Source organism: Barbus barbus, assembly GCF_936440315.1.
Source record: "Barbus barbus genome assembly, chromosome: 34".
NCBI classification, from domain to species: Eukaryota; Metazoa; Chordata; class Actinopteri; order Cypriniformes; family Cyprinidae; genus Barbus; species Barbus barbus.
Genome location: NC_136762.1, coordinates 14,117,970 through 14,137,665, shown reverse-complemented (window position 1 = coordinate 14,137,665; position 19,696 = coordinate 14,117,970). Strand labels below are relative to the sequence as shown.

The following is a 19,696-nucleotide window of genomic DNA, read 5'->3' as shown; positions in this document are numbered from 1 at the left end:
GCAATGTGTAGTGATCCTAAAAATGCAGCTCATCACCATTCAGGGCAGTGCGGAGATATGCTTGCAATGTATTATGGTGGAGACAAGTAACAGGCTTCCACAGGTGTCTGCATTTGCATTGGTTACTATGAGATTATGAGTTAAAAATAAATCTCTGCATTTACTGGTGCTTTATAATCACATTGTTTCCCTTTCCTTTGTTCCCAGCATGCCCTGCTTAAGTGCTCAGAGCACCAGTATCTGGCTTATACACTGCCCACAGCATCATAATTACAACGGAGAGGGATTATAAACCCATGTGAAATGACACTCTCTTAGAGTTCAGACCAATGCGCTGCTCGTGTGCTGGAGAGTGAGAAACAAATCTACCTCATACTCCTCCTCCTGCTCCTAATCACAAATATAATTTCAAGACACACTTCACTCAAAGATCATTTAATAATGAAATGTAATTTTGTGTGAGAGACTGAAAAAGAGCAGATTAATAACAGCGCTAAGCCTCTGATAGATTGTGATTATAGTGAGCTCTTTAAAACTCATTCTTGAATAAAATGGAATTATTTGGGTTTTGCTAGTAATTTTAGAACAGATTGAGTGGACACCAAAGGGTCAGGTTTTGGCTGATTAGCATGGACCATTAGCCTCTGTTGGTAGATTCAGTAACTGCACCATCTGGCCCCAAAAATCATATTTCTCTATTGAAGGTTGTTCCAAAGTAGGCGTTTGTTATAAAAGAATACATCTGTTTGCAAACAACATGTAAATATTTTTAATATAGCATTATGTTAGATGAGTATTATTTTTATTTTAAAAGTGATTATTTTATTAGTTATTATTTTTATAGTATTATTAGGGGTGGACAATATGGCCAAAATCACGATAGGAGTCATTTTATTTTACAGTAACAGTACAGTATATAATATAGTTATTTTTGCCTTATATAAGGTCTTTATTATATCCACATTTTTGATACCATAGAAATATTGCTGGGCGGTATGACCAAAAATTTATATCAAGGTATTTTTCAAAATTATACCAGTTTCACGGTATATTATAATTTATTTTTTTCATGCATGACCGGGTGTTAACCACATTTTCTACTGATTGAGAGAGGAAATACTGCAGTAGATTGATGTAGAATGCCCTATTTTACTGTCATGATGAGTGAATATTGTAGAAAAATTCCACACTAAATAGTGACTAAACACAACCCAATAATACATGTTATCCAGCAGTCACTCTCATTAATAATTGCGATATCGTCTGATAAAATCAACATGCATCTACACTAAAGAGCGGCTATGTGGTGGTTTTGGCTATATTACTTTTTTGTCTCATGCAGCGCACTGCCTGCTTCTGAGTAACAAACTTTAAAAAAAAAAACAGTCCAAACAGTCAGAAAGCGACAGGTGCTTGGAAACGCTGTTTTGTACATTTACATTTATTCATTTAGCTGACGCTTTTATCCAAAGCGACTTACAATTGCTATATATGTCAGAGGTCGCACGCCTCTGGAGCAACTAGGGGTTAAGTGTCTTGCTCAGGAACACATTGGTGTCTCACAGTGGATTCGAACCCGGGTCTCTCACACCAAAGGCATGTGTCTTATCCACTGCGCCATCACCACCCAGGTACTCCTTTATTGACGAGTATGCTGCGGTACGGCCAACTGAATGTGCTGCTTCTCTGCACAGAACAGATGCTGAGAGAGGCGATTCTGTGCTGGGAAAGTCAGGCATCGCACTCACGGGGCAGTATTGGTGACATCTTCCAACTGAACCATAGCTGAGGTTTATCCAGAAAAGTCGCTAGGTTTGTCAGTATGTATATTCTATTGGGAAAAAAGCCGTTAAAAGGGTCTGAAAGTTGCTAAATATAGTGCTAAAGTCGTGCTTGTGTGTGACGCGAGAGCTGATGGCAGCGGGCGGTGGATATTTGTGGTGGTCAATGTGGATATTGTGGACCAGTTCTTCTATGTCATCACGTTCTACTAGTTCTACAGCTTTAGTTTCGGAACTTTCACGCTTAGTAACACATACAGCTGTTCCCTCACCACAGTGCAACAGTGAAAAGAAACCCCTCTCAAACAGTGTCGCTGTCACGATTCAGCTACTACTGTGGAGGAATGAGGGAGTGCGGAGACCAAGGAGGTCAATAATAAACAGTCTTTATTCATCTAAATAAAGCATCACAAGGAACAGGCAGGCACACACACGTAGCACTTGGGGGTTGACAAACAATACCGGACGCGGGACATGGAAAGACACAGGGCTTAAATAGAAGGAGAGTAAACGAGGAAGAATTTAAACAGGTGAGGAGTAATTAAACAGTGGTGGGACTCATGGGACTAAACGAGAACAGGAACAGGAAGACCAAATAAGGGCATAAGGAAACATGAGGGAGGAAAAACACAGGACATGGGAACACAGGGCTGAGAGTCCCTTTCTGAGCGTTGTTTAAACGACATACACCAGTACTGCAGTATTTAAAAAATTCATATCATAAGAAAAATGAACACCGGTATTCGGTATGAACCGATATACCGCCCAGCACTACATAGAAATTTCACATTTTTTGTCACCAGTGTCAATATCACAAAAAACACTATATATTCTTCACTGTGTAAATATATATTTATTCTTATATAAGTTACAAAAGTGACTTAGTCAAGAGCAGTGAAGATTTTCTGTCTTATGTTGTTTGATTAACATGAATGACAGACAGCAGGAATATTAGACTGCTATCAATTTAAGAGCTGTCCGGCTTCAATATACTGTCACACGTGTTGTCTTTCTTAGCTGTTTGTTTCTACTTAGACCTAAATTACTGTGTGACAGGCATTTTGACACATACAGGTGTGTATTTAACCGTTCAACCCCTATAAAGCTTAAAAAAAAAACATCTTCACATGCAAAATGATATAGCAAAATGAGTTCTCTTTCACTGCTGATTGCATTTCAGTGGCTTCAAATCACTTGTTTTTAAACCGCGATGCTTAAAAACCCATGCAAACGATGAGTTTCCGTGACCACGTAGCACAGCAAAGTCTCGTGAGCGTGTAACCACGATAGAGACAATAGCCGAAAATCTCTACCGGTTAATCGTGTCTGCTGCTATATTTCCCACCCCTAATTGTTATTAACAGTTGTTTATATTATGGTGGTGATTATTTTATTATTAATCATTGTTAATATTAGTTATTAATTAATGATTTATTTTTATTCTGTTATTGTTGTTTTTTATTTTAACTACTACTAATTGTTAATATTATGGTATTGATTATTATTTTTTATTATTAATTATCTTATTATTTAAAGATTATTTTATTCTATTATTATAATTATTATTAACACCACTGATTATTGTCATTAAATTGGTGTTATAATCAATTTCTTTCAACTCCAAAGTAATTAGTCCCATATTGTTTTCATTGAGATTTCAAATCACCTGCGCCAGCCAAGCAACTGGGATTTAAATGAATGAGTATGCTAAAACTCTCTGTACTTTTTGCTTCGTCTGGGTATAATACACTTCCATGGCAGATATGGTATCCTTGAATAAAAATGATGCTGCAGCACTCTTGGAAAGGTTACATCTTGCTTTCCTTCTGCTCTCTGTCTGTAATAAATGACAGTTGGTCTTTCCTTTAACTATTGACAGTGTGCCAGATCATGTCCAAGGGGGTTGTGGCGGTCCTGGGCCCCTCTGCCAGCCCGGCATCCAACTCCATCATCAGTAATATCTGCGGTGAGAAAGAGGTGAGTGCTGGCATTGGCTCTCTTTTGTCATCAGCGCAACATACCAAAGCCCAGATCATATTACCAAGTAATCATTCATATCATTACCGTAATGACCTGTGTGGTCAGTGACGTGCAAAAAATGATCCCTAACCACAGCTGATGAACACGACAACCAAATGGCGGGAGTTAAGCTGTGACTACAATGTGCAGCTGTAATTAATAAATACATAAATGATTATTGACACATCATGCTCAGTAATCCCACTGTTTTAAAGTCAAACTTTCCTATAAGCATTTGTTCTGCCGCTGGCAAACATGTAGACACAAGCGAACAGACTAAGTAAATTACTAAGGGAAGAATTAAATAATGCGGTTTAACAGAGAATTTATATTGATTAATTGTCGCCATGATGCAGACTGAATTGTTTGGAGCAGTTTCTCGCTCCGTCAGACAGTAAAGGGAAACTTTCAAACACAGAGAACAAAAAGAGAGCTGGATGAAGTGAAATATTTATCTTCAGTCACTTGAAACCAACTACTTGTTCATCCTATCTTAATTGCAGTTGTCCTATGTAAATGCTTTAATGTATTTGTATGTGGATTTCTAGCTGACAATGTCGTCACAAGCCGAGTCGCCAACTCTAAACAGTCTAGCGTTGAAGCTGATGTGATATTATGTGTGGATTTCCTTCCAGCAGTCAGACAAATATATTACTATCACACAGGTAATGAATAATGCAGCTTGAAACAAGTTTACTGTACATACTCAACTGACTAAGCATCACTCCTTAATGTCTTCATAATTCATTCTCGCCTTCCAAAGTGAGCAACATGCATAAATATTCAGTAACATCTTATAAATTACTTCTTAGGTCATAGATGAGGCCTTGTGTAATGAAAGTTTAAACGTTTACATCAGCTATAATACACCTCGATGAATATTTATAATGCTGACATTTTATTTGTTTTTCAGGAGCTGTTATTTGTCTTTGCAGTAGGTCAGGGTTTGGTTAGCGCTGCGGAGGTTGTTAGCTGCTTTGGGATGATGAAATGAGGGGGTCAGATACTCTCTGTCCTCTGTCTATGAGGAAAGGTCACTGTGCTCCTGTTATTGTATTTTAAAAAATGGTTTGTCTATCTCTAATGGTCTAAAGGGAGGAGGGGTCATTGTGTTTATAGTGGTGTATGTGTCTGAGTGTGTGAGAGAGAGGGAGAAAGAGAGAGTACAAAACAGGAAGGGGTTTGTAGTTTAGCAAGAAGCCTCTGATTTTTCAGGATGTTTGAAGGGATAATTTCATATCTGAGTGAAACCAGGCTTACTGGGTCTCTGTGACTGATATGTTAAAGTATGGAATAAAATTTATTTTGCACAGTTCTGCAAGAAAACCACTTTGCAACCCAAAATGAATCTACATATCATCCAAAATCAGAAAGTTTATTTTAAAGGGGTCATCGGATATCAACTTGTGGAAAATGGGTATGATTCTTTAGGGTCTTAATGAAAAGTCTGTAATATACTTTGGTTAAAATTTCTCCAAAACACCCTGTTTACCCTGTCAAAAACAGCTCTATTTTCAGCAAGCTGTTTTTTAGTCCATGTCGCTTTAAATGCTAATGAGCTCAGCTGATCCTGCCCCTTTCTTCCGTGGGAGCAGACTGTAAACTTCAGCTGCAAAACTGGCTAACTAGCACAATATTAGGAAAGGTGATTTGCAAAGATTCATAAAAACCCCTTATACTCTTATACCCCTTATACTCTTCTTCTGTAGACGAAGCTGGATCACGAATGATTCGCGCAAACATAGACGCATTTATGTAGATCGGGGATCGCCGCATTCTCTTCAAAAATGAAAGTAACGTTAATCCTCTGCGTCTTCAGCGGCTCAAATGTCGGGAGTAAAAGACGACTGCTATGTTCATTATTACATCCAACAAAAGAACACCTCAATCGCTTAATCGGAGACATTCTTGTCTTCCCCTGCACCGGAGCTGACACAATGGCGGACAGCTCTCACTCAGGGCGGGTCTAAGGTCAAGTCAAGTCAAGTCACCTTTATTTATATAGTGCTTTTAACAATGCAAATTGTGTCAAAGCAACTGCACAATATCAAAATAGGAAAATAGTGTGTCAGTAATGTAAAATGACAAGATTAAACACTAAATTTTCAGTTAAAGGCATTTCATTATTGAATTCAGTGATGTCATCATCCAGCTCAGTTCAGTTTAAATAGCGTCTTTGGAATCAGGTCAACGATATCGCTGGAAATGAAGTGTCCCCAACTAAGCAAGCCAGAGGCGACAGCGGCAAGGAACCAAAACTCCATTAGTGACAGAATGGAGAAAAAAAACCTTGGGAGAAACCAGGCTCAGTCAGGGGGCCAGTTCTCCTCTGGCCAAACGAACCAGCAGTTCAACTGTGTTCCAGTGGTCTTTTCCTGATGGCTGTCTAGTTGACGGGGTCCTCACTGGGGATCTGTCTCTGGGGCTTATCTAGGTGTCCTGGTCTCCGCTGACGTTCAGGGCTGTTGAGGTTGTCTCTGGGTGCTGATCCACCATCTGATCTGGATACGAACTGGATCTGGTGACTGCAGTGACCATCTGGGCTGGATACGGACCAGATCGGATGGCTACGGTGACCTCGGAATAAGAGAGAAACAGACTAATATTAGCGTAGATGTCAATCTTCTTACGATGTAACAAGTACATTGTGTGTTATGGGAAGTGTTCCCGGTTCCGGTTGACAAAAATAGAAAAAGGATAGAAAAATAGAAAAAGGATCTGCCCCCCCCCCGCAGTTGATTTTGATATTCTAGGTATTATCAAATGGACAGAGTTTTGAGAACGTAATGGACGTGGAGGACTATAATGCGATAAGAGCTCACTTAAGTACTGAGGAGCTAAACCATTCAGGGCTTTATAAGTAATTAACAAGATTAGTAGTTTGTTTATTAAGCTTTCAGAACAACCTCCCAATAAAGTATTACAATAATCTAACCTTGAGGTCATAAACGCATGAATTAACATTTCTGCATTTGACATTGAGAGCATAGGTCTCAGTTTAGATATATTTTTAAGATGAAAAAAAGCAGTTTTACAAATGCTAGAAACGTGGCTGTCAAAGGAGAGATTGTTATCAAATAGCGCACCTAGGTTCCTGGCTGATGACATAGAATTTACAGAGCAGCCATCAAGTGTTAGACAGTGTTCTAGGTTATTACTTTTGGGGGTTTCACTCGTCATTCAGTTTTTTATATTGACTATGCATTCCATAAGTTTCTCAAATTGGTGTGTTTCATCGGGCCACGAAAAAATATAGAGCTGAGTATCATCAGCATAACAGTGAAAGCTAACCCCGTGTTTCCTAATGATATTTCCCAAGGGTAACATGTAAAACGTAAAAAGTAATGGCCCTAGTACTGAGCCTTGAGGTACTCCATACTGCACTTGTGATCGATATGATACCTCTTCATTCACTGCTAAGAATTGATGGCGGTCAGATAAGTAAGATTTGAACCATGCTAATGCACTTCCACTAATGCCAACAAAGTTTTCTAGTCTATTCAAAAGAATGTTGTGATCGATAGTGTCGAACGCAGCGCTAAGGTCCTGTAGCACTAATATAGAGATACAACCATGATCAGATGATAAGAGCAGGTCATTTGTAACTCTAATGAGAGCAGTCTCAGTTCTATGGGATGGTCTAAATCTAGACTAGATCTTTTCTAGTATCTTTGACAGAAAAGGGAGATTCGAGATCGGTCTGTAATTAATTAGATCTTTGGGGTCAAGTTGTGGTTTTTTAATGAGAGGCTTAATAACAGCCAATTTAAAGGTTTTGGGGACATATCCTAATGACAATGACAAATTAATAATAGCCAAAAGAAGATCTATGACTTCTGGAAGCACCTCTTTTAGTAGTTTAGCTGGAATAGGGTCTAACATACATGTTGGTTTAGCTGATTTAACAAGTTTGTACAATTCTTCCTCTCCTATAGTAGAGAATGAGTGGAACTGTTCCTCAGGGGATCTATAGTCCACTATCTGATGCGATACTGTAGCTGACGGCTGCATGGTTACAATTGGATCTCTAATAGTATCGATTTTGGAAGTAAAATAGTTCTATATAGTAAAATAAAGTAATTACTGCTATGCTGTTGGGAAATGTCAACACCTGTTGATGCTTTATTTTTTGTTCATTTTGCCACTATTGAATAAATACCTGGGGTTATGTTTGTTTTCTTCTAAAAGAGACGAAAAGTAATAAGATCTAGCAGTTTTTAATGCTTTTCTGTACGATAGGGTACTTTGCCACCAAGCAATACGAAATACCTCTAGTTTAGTTTTCCTCCAGCTGCGCTCCATTTTCCGGGCTGCTCTCTTTAGGGCATGAGTGTGCTCATTATACCACGGTGTTGGACTCTTTTCCTTAATTTTCCTTAAGCGTAAAGGAGCAACCGTATCTAAAGTGCTAGAAAAGAGAGAGTCCAGTTTATGTTACATCATCAAGTTTTTCTGCGCTGTTGGATATGCTGAGGAATTGAGATAAATCAGGAAGATTGCTTACAAAGCAGTCCTTTGTGGTAGAAGTGATGCTTCTACCATATTTGTAAGAAGGAGCTGAATTTACAGCTTTAGTTATATGGAGTTTACACAAGACTAGATAATGATCTGATATATCATCGCTTTGCTGCAAAATTTCAACACCATTAACATCAATTCCATGTGACAGTATTAAATCTAGAGTATGATTTCGACAATGAGTAGGTCCTGATACGTGTTGTCTAACCCCGATAGTGTTTAGAATGTCTATGAATGCTGATCCTAATGCATCTTTTTTATTGTCAACATGGATATTAAAATCACCCACAATTAAGACTTTATCTGCAGCCAGCACTAACTAATAAAGTCTGTATGGTGCCCTGGTGGCCTGTATACAGTAGCCAGTACAAACATCACAGGGGATTTATTATTAATACTTTTTTCTCTAGTTAATGTTATATGAAGCATCATTACTTCAAAGGAGTTATACTTAAAGCCTGTCTTGTGAAATACTGAAAATATTGCTATAAATTGTAGCAACACCTCCCTCTTTGCCTTTCGGACGTGGCTCATTTTTATAACAGTAATCTTGGGGGGTAGACTCGTTTAAAATAATATATTCATCTGGTTTTAGCCAGGTTTCTGTCAAACAGAGCTCATCTAGTTTATCATCAGTGATCATATTATTTACAAAAAGCACTTTAGTAGAAAGGGACCTGATATTCAATAAGCCAAGCTTTATCATTTGTTTCTCTGTGTTATATACATTTTTCATTTGTTGAACATCAATTAAGTTGTTACTCATAAATTGGTTTGGACGTTTTTTGTATTTTCTAGTTCGGGGAACAGACACAGTCTCTATAGTGTGATATCTAAGTGAAAGAGTCTCTGTGTGCTGAGAATTAACTGACTTCTGTGACGTGAGGCGGCTAGCAGATGGTCGGTTTAGCCAGTCTGTCTGCTTCCTGACCTGGGCCCCAGTTAGTCAAGTACGTACTCTAAGACTATGTGCCATATTTCTAGAGAGAAGAGCGGCACCACCCCAGGAGGGATAAAGACCATCTCTTTTCGTCAGGTTTGCCTCAAAAACTTGTCCAATTGTCTATAAAACCTATGTTATTCTGCGGGCACCACTTAGACATCCAGCCATTGAGTGATGACAGTCTGCTATGAATCTCATCGCCACGGTAAGCAGAGAGCGGGCCAGAGCATATTACAGTGTCTGACATCGTACTTGCAAGTTCAAACACCTCTTTAACATTATTTTTAGTGATCTCCGACTGGCGAAGTCGAACATCATTAGCGCCGACGTGGATAACAATCTTACTGAATTTACGTTTAGCATTAGCCAGCACTTTTAAATTTGCCAAGATGTCAGGCGTCTGGCTCCTGGTAAACAATGGACTATGGTGGCTGGTGTCTCTAAGTTATATTTTACCACTTAAACAACAGAGTGAATGTAAGATAGAGATTCAACAGAAAAGCGAAGCTACACGGAGCTACAATCGCAAACCTCTCAGCAGCTCGACAGACAGAAGCAATCGAGAGACAGAAGCAATCGATGATCAGCACATGGGTCCAGTCGTATGCCCTCCAGAAGTCTAAGCTAAGACGGCCTTGTCAATCAGCTATCATGGGAGGGGCCTGTACAGAACTACGTCATTCTGACAGGACTCTCAGAACAGCCTGATTTGAGAAAGGGGGTTTTAAAATAGGGATTTTAAAAAAACCACTGGGTGGATTTTTATCATTATAGGATGGATGTGTACACACACTTCCAACACACATTTATGTTCAAACAACTTGTACAGTGAATTTTGCATCCAATGACCCCTTTAAATAAAAATAGGAGTATTACAATTAAATTATCATTACTTTAATGCATGTACATTTTTTTAATTATTTGTATGTATGTATGTATGTATTTATTTATTTATTTACAGTTTGTGATGAAACTAATAGTTTGTAGACCGGCCATAATTCAGTTATTTTATTTTTACTGTATTATGGTAAAAATTGCAGTAAAATAATTATATTTTATTTTAAATAGCCAAAAAAAAGAAGCAAAAACTATTATTATTGAATTGTATTTTTAAAGTTTCATTATTGTAATTTTTATTTATTATTTATCCATAATTTATTATTGTTATTATTATTATTATCATCATCATCTTTATTATTATTATTATTATTATTATTATCTTTATTATTATTATTATTATTACTGTGTGGTTGGGGAATGTACTAAATTGCCATATCAAATTTCATGGTCCTAAAATAGATTTCATAGTTTTTGTTAGCAAAATAAAACTTATTTATTTTATTATAATGTACATTTTATTAAATATAGATTTTATTTAGAGGCAGAATATGAAACAGACATGTTTTTGAAAGGTTTTATGAGATTCACCCATTTCTGTGGACAAATTTAATTTACTTCTGTATGCATACAAATGCAGAACATATTAACTTCCCTCAGTGTGTGCATTCATGCTTGAGTGTGTGGGTGTGTTCGTGCTGGTTAGATTGCAGGCATGTTTGTAATATGTGGGAGGTCTATATTGTTCAGATTGTATCATTCGTATTTCTGTACACAGCTGTTCTGAGCCTGACAATTCGGCCTGGAGATAAAAGTGAGTACAAGATGAACCTCTACTCGTGTTTTTTTTATTTTATTTTTTTGTATCGCATCACGGGTGCTCAAGATGCTCCTGCACTCATGTAATGCAATGATGGAGTTTCCCATCTGGCCTAGAAAGAAAAGACAAATTTGCTGTGAGGGTCTGGAGTGTGGCTTTTGACTTCTCTCATTATTACTGATAAATGTATGTTCACAGCATACTGTCACTTTCCCTTCTCACACAATTTATTTTATACTACATGAAGTGACAGCTCTTGTAAAAGCAGAAAACGTAAACAGTCTAAGTGATCTTGCTTTTTGTAAGTCAAGTACAGGAACCTTATTGGCAAAAAAGAGTTGTTGACAGTAGAATATGTTTTCTCGGGGACCGTGGAGTTCAGCTAGCAAATTACATTGTTATTCAAGTCAGTCACTTGAGAAAAACATATACTTGTAGGACAAAAAAAGGTGAGAGGAAAAGAGGTTTTCCTCTAATTTCTCATAAATATGAATGGTGTGTTTGTAGTACAGAGGGTGGCAGATGAGAGAGGCAGGAGCCTTTGAGAGCTTCAGGAGCCACTACAGTAGAGCGGCACGGCTGCGCTTAAGGCTGAGGCCTTTGAACCTAAATGACACACGGGTTCAGGAGAGGAGAGAGATGTGGGAACTAGGTGAGGGAGAAAGGCCAGGCCTGAAACCCAAGAGCATAACACACAGAACCTCCTGTGGAGCCTGAGACCTCTGCTGAATACATTCACACAGAAAATTTGTATTCATGTTTTGATATTTAAATCACAGTTTTGGCTCTTAGGGGCACTCTGTGCCACGGCGGTGATGCTGATTTTTATTCATTATTTTTGTAGCGTTTTTGTACATTTTCATAAATAGGTGTGTTTTGTGCATTTGCTTTTGCATCGCTTGAATGTGAAATACAGTGGGGCTGGAAGTGTGATGCCATGTTGAATATCTAGGATTTAAAAACTAGTTAAACCTCAAAATAAACACAGGTTTTGTAGTTGAACAAATTTAAAACAAAAATGTTGTGTCATGTGATGATAAATAAAATAATGTTTTTTTTTTTGTTTTTTTTTCAAATTAAATGTTACTTACATTACTTAAAAGAATTATTAGTATTTTTACTAATTTAAATCAAATGTTTTGCTGGGTTATTATAGTTAACTAAAACTAAAACAAACCAAAAATTTTAAATTTATTGCAGCTGCAAAGGCAACATTTCTCATTTTATTTTAAAGTTGATGAAATAAAAATAATTAAAATATATGTAGACATTAAAAAAATACTACAGATGACAAACAACATTAAAAGTAAAATGCAAACGGAAAATATAAAAATAAAAACTGATTCAAAATATTAATAAAACCTATAATACTATATCAATGATACTAACACTAACATTGTTTCGTTACACATTTTCGTGTTTTTGCCAATTTATAAGAAATATTATCATATTACTTGAATGTTTCGTATTTTACTAATTTAAATCAAACATTGTTATTTAACAGAATATTTGTGTATTTTTGTCAATTTAAAACAAATGTTGTTACTTAAAGGGATAGTTGACCCAAAAATGTAAATTCTGTCATTAATTACTCACCCTCATGTTGTTCAAAACCTGTAAGACCTTCGTTCATCTTCGGAACACAAATTAAGATATTTTTATGTATCCCGAAGCTATGAGAATACTTTTTGTATGCGGATCCTTGCTGTCTATGGGAGGGTCAGAGAGCTCACGGGATACATAAAAAATATCTTAATTTGTGTTCCGAAGACGAACGGAGGTCTTACCCTTACATGAGGGTAAAGAATTAATGACAGAATTTTCATCTCTTTAAACTTTTTGTGTATTTTTTCCAATTTATAAGAAATATTATATTATTTAAAAGAATGTTTTATATTTTTTTTCAAATTCAATCCAATGTTGCTACCTAACAGAATGTTTTTGTAATTTTATCAGTTGTAAAAATATTGTGTGTTGTCATGTTACATTACTTACTTAACAAAATGTTTATGTATTAGCACAATTTTAAAGCAACAAACATCATGCTACATTGTTAATTTAACTTTTCAATCAAATTGTTATGCTGCTAATAGAATTTCTAATGGATAAATACAGTTTAGTAACACCTTAGTTTAGTGACCAATTCTCACTGTTAGCTAGTTGTTGTTAGCATGCATATTACTAGCATACCGGCTGTTTATTAGTACTTATAAAGCACTTATTAAAGCCTTATTCTGCATGACTAAATTTTAGATAGCTTAATCCTATCCCATACCTAAACTTAACAACTATTTTACTAGCTATTAACAAACAGCAAATTAGGTGTTTATTAAGGCAAAAGCCATAGTTAATACTTAGTTAATTGTGAAAATTGGTCCCCAAACTAAAGTGTGACCAAAAGTTATATTAAAATGAGAAAGATTAGCAAAATAGGAGCATATTCACTTGTGCTTTTAGACTTTTGGCCACCACTGTTTAATCAATTTATGGTGAGTGGTCATCTCAGTCTCTCAGGTTATCACTGATTACATATTAAATTAGGATTACTCCACTTGGTCAAGCATGAATAATGAAGTATAAGCAGCGGCCCACAACAGGGAGACACAGAGGAGCGCCGATGTGAGTTTAAGCCAGCAGACTCAACCTGGAAGCCCTGTTTATTTGTAGCTAGGTGTCTTTTTTTGGCATGCTATTTTGGGCCAGACTTTGTTCCAGGCTTGCCAGTGAATGAGAGTGGACCTAGCATGCTGTGTTTGATCCTGAATGCTGTAATTTTGCTAGCTATCAAAGCTTCAGCCCAGCAGGAGTCTTCATTTACAGCAGTCACTCTGCAAGAACGTTTTTTTCATCATCTGTCCGTCCGTCCGTCCCTCCCCTCTCTCTCTTTCTCCCTATCCACATGCACATACTGTATCTTCCCATACTTCTCGTGCAGTGTTTTTGGAGAAGGGCCAGTGATGGGATTTGTGCCAGTAACTTGCCATTAACGTGATTTGTGTCCCATATTGCAAGTTGCTTGAGTAAGTAAGCATCTGTCGAGAACGTCAATATATGTAAATGTAAAACAACCGAATCTGTCCTCGCTTCAGGTTGGCTGTGGTTCCTGGTGGACGATTCCAACAGAACGGGGTGAGAGGTCAGTCGTGGTTATTAAGCTATGAAAACTTTACTGGACCGTATGAGGCGACGAGGCTCTTAATGGCAGAACCCTTCAGACCTCATTGGCTTAACTATAACTACAGCGCGGCTGATCCCGCAGTGTTAAGTGCTATAAGCGCTAATGTTGTGCTCTATGGACAGATGAGCACTGATGGGAGAACAGGCGATATGTTTGACAGATCACTCCAGATTTGCTGTTAAATACCCCACTTTCCATCAAAATGGCTCTCATTCTTGTGGCTGTGCTTGGAAATCTGTGAACCTTGAATCTGTGTCTTATGGGCTCTATGACTGTTTTAATATTCAAAGTAATTTGATTCAGCTATTTTATGCTGGTTTAATGCAATAAAATCTAACAAAATCAGATAAATTGAAACGTGGCACTATAAACACGGACATGTGTACATCGATATTATCATTTCACAGGAAGTAGAGAGGAAAATCTACTTGCCAGTCATTGTGCACAACCTGAGTACTTGATTTATGGCAAAAATGAATGTTGTGAATAAGATTTAAGCCTCTGGCATTTTTATTTAGTTTAATTAATGTCAAGTGTGATTCCTACGCAGATGTTTGTGGGCATAAAACGCATGTGATGTGATCGTTAAAACATAATTATAAAGCTCATGGGTCACATAACAGTTAAGTAGACTTTCAGTATAACCAAATAATGTTTATTTTCGTATTAAAAATGGAAATTTATGACAATTTAGAATGAAATTATAATTTAGGTTTTTAGAATGACCAGTTATAACATTTAAATATGCAATTATATATTTGTATATGAATACACATGAGTATATTTGTGAAAATATGGTAATTTATGTTATATTTATACATTTCACATGTATTTACAAAGATTCCACACATTACTATATTTCATAATTCTTGAAATCCCTAATCTTTGTGATTTTCTTTAAATGATTTTCCCTGTTTAGTATATAGGGAGTAGTGCACACTGCACAGGGACTTTGTGAATTGAAACTAGGGATGCACGATATTTGATTTTGGCCAATATCCGATATGCCGATATTTTTCAACTTTATTTTGGCCGATAGCCGATACCTGTGCAGAAATTAGAAGCTAATTATTTTAAATTTTGGTTAGTTTTTTAGCAAAAACGTATTTGTTAGAATTAAATAAACAATAATAAATTTATTTTATAATGACAGTACATTAAAGATTTGAAAATAACTATATATATATATATATATATATATATTGATCCCTGCATTTTTTTATTATTTTTTTTCCAGAAAGATGCAGTGGTAACCTTAACATTTTATTTTAAGATTTAACATTTTTAAATGGTCTAAAGCAAAAGAGTTGTAAAAATTCTAAAAATCTTAATTAAATCTTAATCATAATGTTTAAAAGTTATAACATATTAGACATTAACCCTCTGGGGTCTCAGGTGATTTTGGGGCCCTTTAGATGTTTTGACATGCCGTGATATTTCTGCTTATTTCAGCTACTTATAACATACTATTGACCAACGTGTATTTTTTTTGTATTCAGCACAAACTGTGCTACAATAATATATGACTAAGATGGATGTACATGTTTGCCTTTTTTAGAAAAAAAAATATATTATGCGTGGTTAGTAAGTTTTGAGGGGAAAAAATGTAGCTGAAATAAGGCCATAAACCCACACTTAATAGTCCTGAATAAGACTTTTGAGTAGTCAGTCTTGTAGGCTAGAATATTTACTTTCCAATTATGTGAAAATCCTTCTGCTTACTCATTCAAAGAAAACAATAAATTGATTTAAATTTTTAAAGATCGAAAGTCTATATGCGAGGGAGTGCTAATGGCCTTGAATATTATGTGATTTTCACCTGAGAGACAAAGGGCCCTCCCCTAACGGCTGCTAATGGGCCATCAGTGTGACTGTGACTTTGAGGCAGGTAAGAGAGAATGTGAGGAGATTGAAAAAAATTTTTTTTTTTTATTATTTGTATTTTATTTACAACACAGTATAATCAAAACATACATAATGAAGGCCAAAGACACATTATTGTGCACACTGATCTAACTACAGAGATGTGAACAGACAAACAGTTTGAAGATAGTCATCAGGATTCATCTGTGGTTCAGGTACCTGATTCAATAAAATACAATCAATCAATCAAAAAAAAAAACATTTGTGAGCATGTTAATATCAGGAGCATATATATATTTAGGTTTTATAGACTCACGCATGCTTTGTACTATCGCAAACAAAAAAACACATTTTATATCTGAGAAACTAATTATTATTTTTTAGTACGTTATTAAAATCAATTTTTGAACAGAGTAGGCTATTAATCATAAACATGTTCTAAATATACTTAGACTCGTAGCTGTTATGTGTTGGTGTTGTAGTAAGGAAGCGCGCGGCGAGGAATGGAAAAGGAGGTTTTTAATAATCATCAACACTCTATACATAGATTAACTTAACATTAAGATCAGACAAAAGACAAGGGGAGAACTCAGGACTTATAAAGGGACAACCAAACGAGGAAACAAGATAATTAAATCAAGACAGGTGAACAGGATGAATGATGATTAACTAATGACAGTTCTGTCAGGTCCATTAAGTCAAGAACACAGACAATAAAATAATTTAAGAATTTTTATTGAATAGATTGCAAACAGGTTGATGTTCCTGAATTGAAATTTGGCGGTATGGCTCTGTTCAGGGAGTCCTCTGACCTTTCATGAGCACCATGAAATAGCAGAGAGTCAGAGGACAGCAGCAGCATTAGGGAACGTTCACACAGTTTAGGACTGTGAGAGCTAAAATATCCCCCCTGTGAACAGAGCAGGCAACATGACAAAGCAAAATGCCACGTTATGCATAAGGAGGAGCTGGGGAGGTGGCGGGCAGCAGTAGCGAGCAGCAAGCATTTATGAGCAAGCATGTATAACACTTTAAATAGGGCGCCTTGTTTGAGCTTGGCCATTGAGCAGCGAGGGGAGTTACCCAGCTAATGCAGCTCAGCTGAAGCAGATCAGCTGGAGCAGATCAGCTGGCGGGACAGTGTTGAAGCAATAGCATTAGCAGCGTCTTGACTACCTGGCCTGCCAGAACTGACGCTGAAGTTCGATTTCTGTCAGGTCCATTAAGTCAAGAACACAGACAATAAAATAATTTAAGAATTTTTATTGAATAGATTGCAAACAGGTTGATGTTCCTGAATTGAAATTTGGCGGTATGGCTCTGTTCAGGGAGTCCTCTGACCTTTCATGAGCACCATGAAATAGCAGAGAGTCAGAGGACAGCAGCAGCATTAGGGAACGTTCACACAGTTTAGGACTGTGAGAGCTAAAATATCCCCCCAAACAAACCACACCTGGCAATCCTCTGAGATACAGAGGATGATTTATTTTAACAATTTATATGCTTAGTAATCTTACGAATATATACGGATAATTTGCAATAGGTTATAATCATTACGTTATTTGACTAGATGAGCTATTCCCCCAAAACAGAAATTGAGTGTCTCGAACGGTGTCGTCTGAGCCGCCCTAATTTAGTGATTTATATTAGGCTATAGTAAATTATTAATTAATTACTGAAATGACTATTCAAGACCGCAATAGCTAAAAACATGCTGTTACCTAGAATTATCCGTCTTGACGGTTTTGACGGTCTACGGTGTGAGCGCTATGACTAAGCCACCTTCTGAGAACGAGCTGAAGGAATTAAACAGCTGGTAGCGCATCCCAACCTTGCGCATCCAGGGGAGTTACTGAGCAGAGCGCGAGCAAAGTAATGATCAAATGCGTTTATTAGTGAAACAAATCAGCAGTAGCGAGCAGCAAGCATGTATGAGCAAGCATGTATAACACTTTAAATAGGGCGCCTTGTTTGAGCTTGGCCATTGAGCAGCGAGGGGAGTTACCCAGCTAATGCAGCTCAGCTGAAGCAGATCAGCTGGAGCAGATCAGCTGGCGGGACAGTGTTGAAGCAATAGCATTAGCAGCGTCTTGACTACCTGGCCTGCCAGAACTGACGCTGACGCTCGATGAAAAACCAAATAAGGGCAAAAGGGAAACTGAACAGAAACCAAACCGTGACAGATATTGCCCCCCTCCATGAAGGTGCGTCCCACACCGTAACAGTCACAGGACTCTTGGGGGTGCTCGGACAGTGCAGACTTTTGGGGGCGCTCGGACAGTGGGGACACTTGGGAGCGCTCTTGAAGCGCGGACACTTGGGGGCGCTCTTAAAGTGCAGAGCTGGACGGAACCAGCGGAGATGCAGGAGAGCTGGACGGAACCAGCGGGGACGCAGGAGAGCTGGACGGAACCAGCGGGGACGCAGGAGAGCTGGACGGAACCAGCGGGGACGCAGCAGAGCTGGACGGAACCAGCGGGGACGCAGGAGAGCTGGATGGAGCCAGCGGGGACGCAGGAGAGCTGGACGGAACCAGCGGAGACGCAGGAGAGCTGGACGGAACCAGCGGGGACGCAGGAGAGCTGGACGGAGCCAGCGGGACCAGGCAACGTTTTACAATCTTATATTGTCAAATTTTGATGAGCCTGTGCGAATTTTAGCCTCCGTTTCCTGTTCTTAGCTGACAGGAGCGACACCCCGGTGTGGTCTTCTGCTGCTGTAGCCCATCTGCTTCAGGATTCGACGTGTTGTGCGTTCAGAGATTGTATTCTGCATACCTTGGTTGTAACGAGTGGTTATTTGAGTTACTGTTGCCTTTCTATCATCTCTAACCAGTCTGCCCATTCTCCTCTGACTTCTGACATCAACAAGGAATTTTTATCCACACAACTGCCGCTCACTGGATATTTTCTCTTTTTCGGACCATTCTCTGTAAACCCTAGAGATGGTTGTGCGTGAAAATCTCAGTAGATCAGCAGTTTTTGAAATACTCAGACCAGCCCGTCTGGCACCAACAACCATTCCACATTCAAAGTCACTTAAATCCCCTTTCTTCCCCATTCTGATGCTCGGTTTGAACTTCAGCAAGTCGTCTTCACCACATCTAGATGCCTAAATGCATTGAGTTGCTGCCATGTGAGTGGCTGATTAGCAATTTGTGTTACCAAGCAATTGAACAGGTGATAAAGTGGCCGGTGAGTGTATTTGCGACTGTTGGTAACCAAACAGTTGATGGTAGCCTTTAATTTCCATAGTATGGAAAAAAAATACTATGGAAGACAATGGCTACCAGCAACTGTTTGGTTACCAACATTCTTCAAAATCTCTTTTGTGTGTGTGTGTGTTCAACAGAAGAAATAAACTTGGAACAAGTGGAGAGTGAGTGAATGATGACAAATTTCATTTGGGGGCAAATTATCCCTTTAATTAATTTCTACATATACTAATGCATTTTTTTTTTTTTTTTTTTACTTTTTAAAGTTCTATCTGTTAGCATTAGTTTATTAACTCTGAACTAACATGAACAAAAAAAATGCACAACTGTATTTTTATTAACTATCATTAACAAGGGTTAATAAATGCTGTAAAATACTGTATATTGCTCATAGTTCATATTACCTAATGTATTAATGTTGATAATAAATGAGACCTTATTGTAAAGTGTTACTGATGAACTTGATACCAGTATGTTAAAAATAACTGAAAGTGTTAGTTAGAAAAAGTCTAGCCTCATTTAA

At 37.6% G+C, this 19,696-nt stretch overlaps 1 protein-coding gene across 2 annotated transcripts in view; it reads left to right on the top strand.

Annotated features, from left to right (window-relative positions):
* Nucleotides 1-19,696, top strand: part of LOC306853984 (glutamate receptor ionotropic, kainate 4-like) — a gene marked incomplete at its 5' end in the record, with an annotated part of 197,932 nt that overhangs the window by 40,655 nt on the left and 137,581 nt on the right. For both annotated transcript variants that reach the window (XM_079391731.1, XM_079391732.1), the window contains one exon: nt 3,661-3,758. In XM_079391731.1, the coding sequence (XP_079247857.1) occupies nt 3,661-3,758 (98 nt within the window). The remainder of the gene's footprint in view (nt 1-3,660; nt 3,759-19,696) is intronic.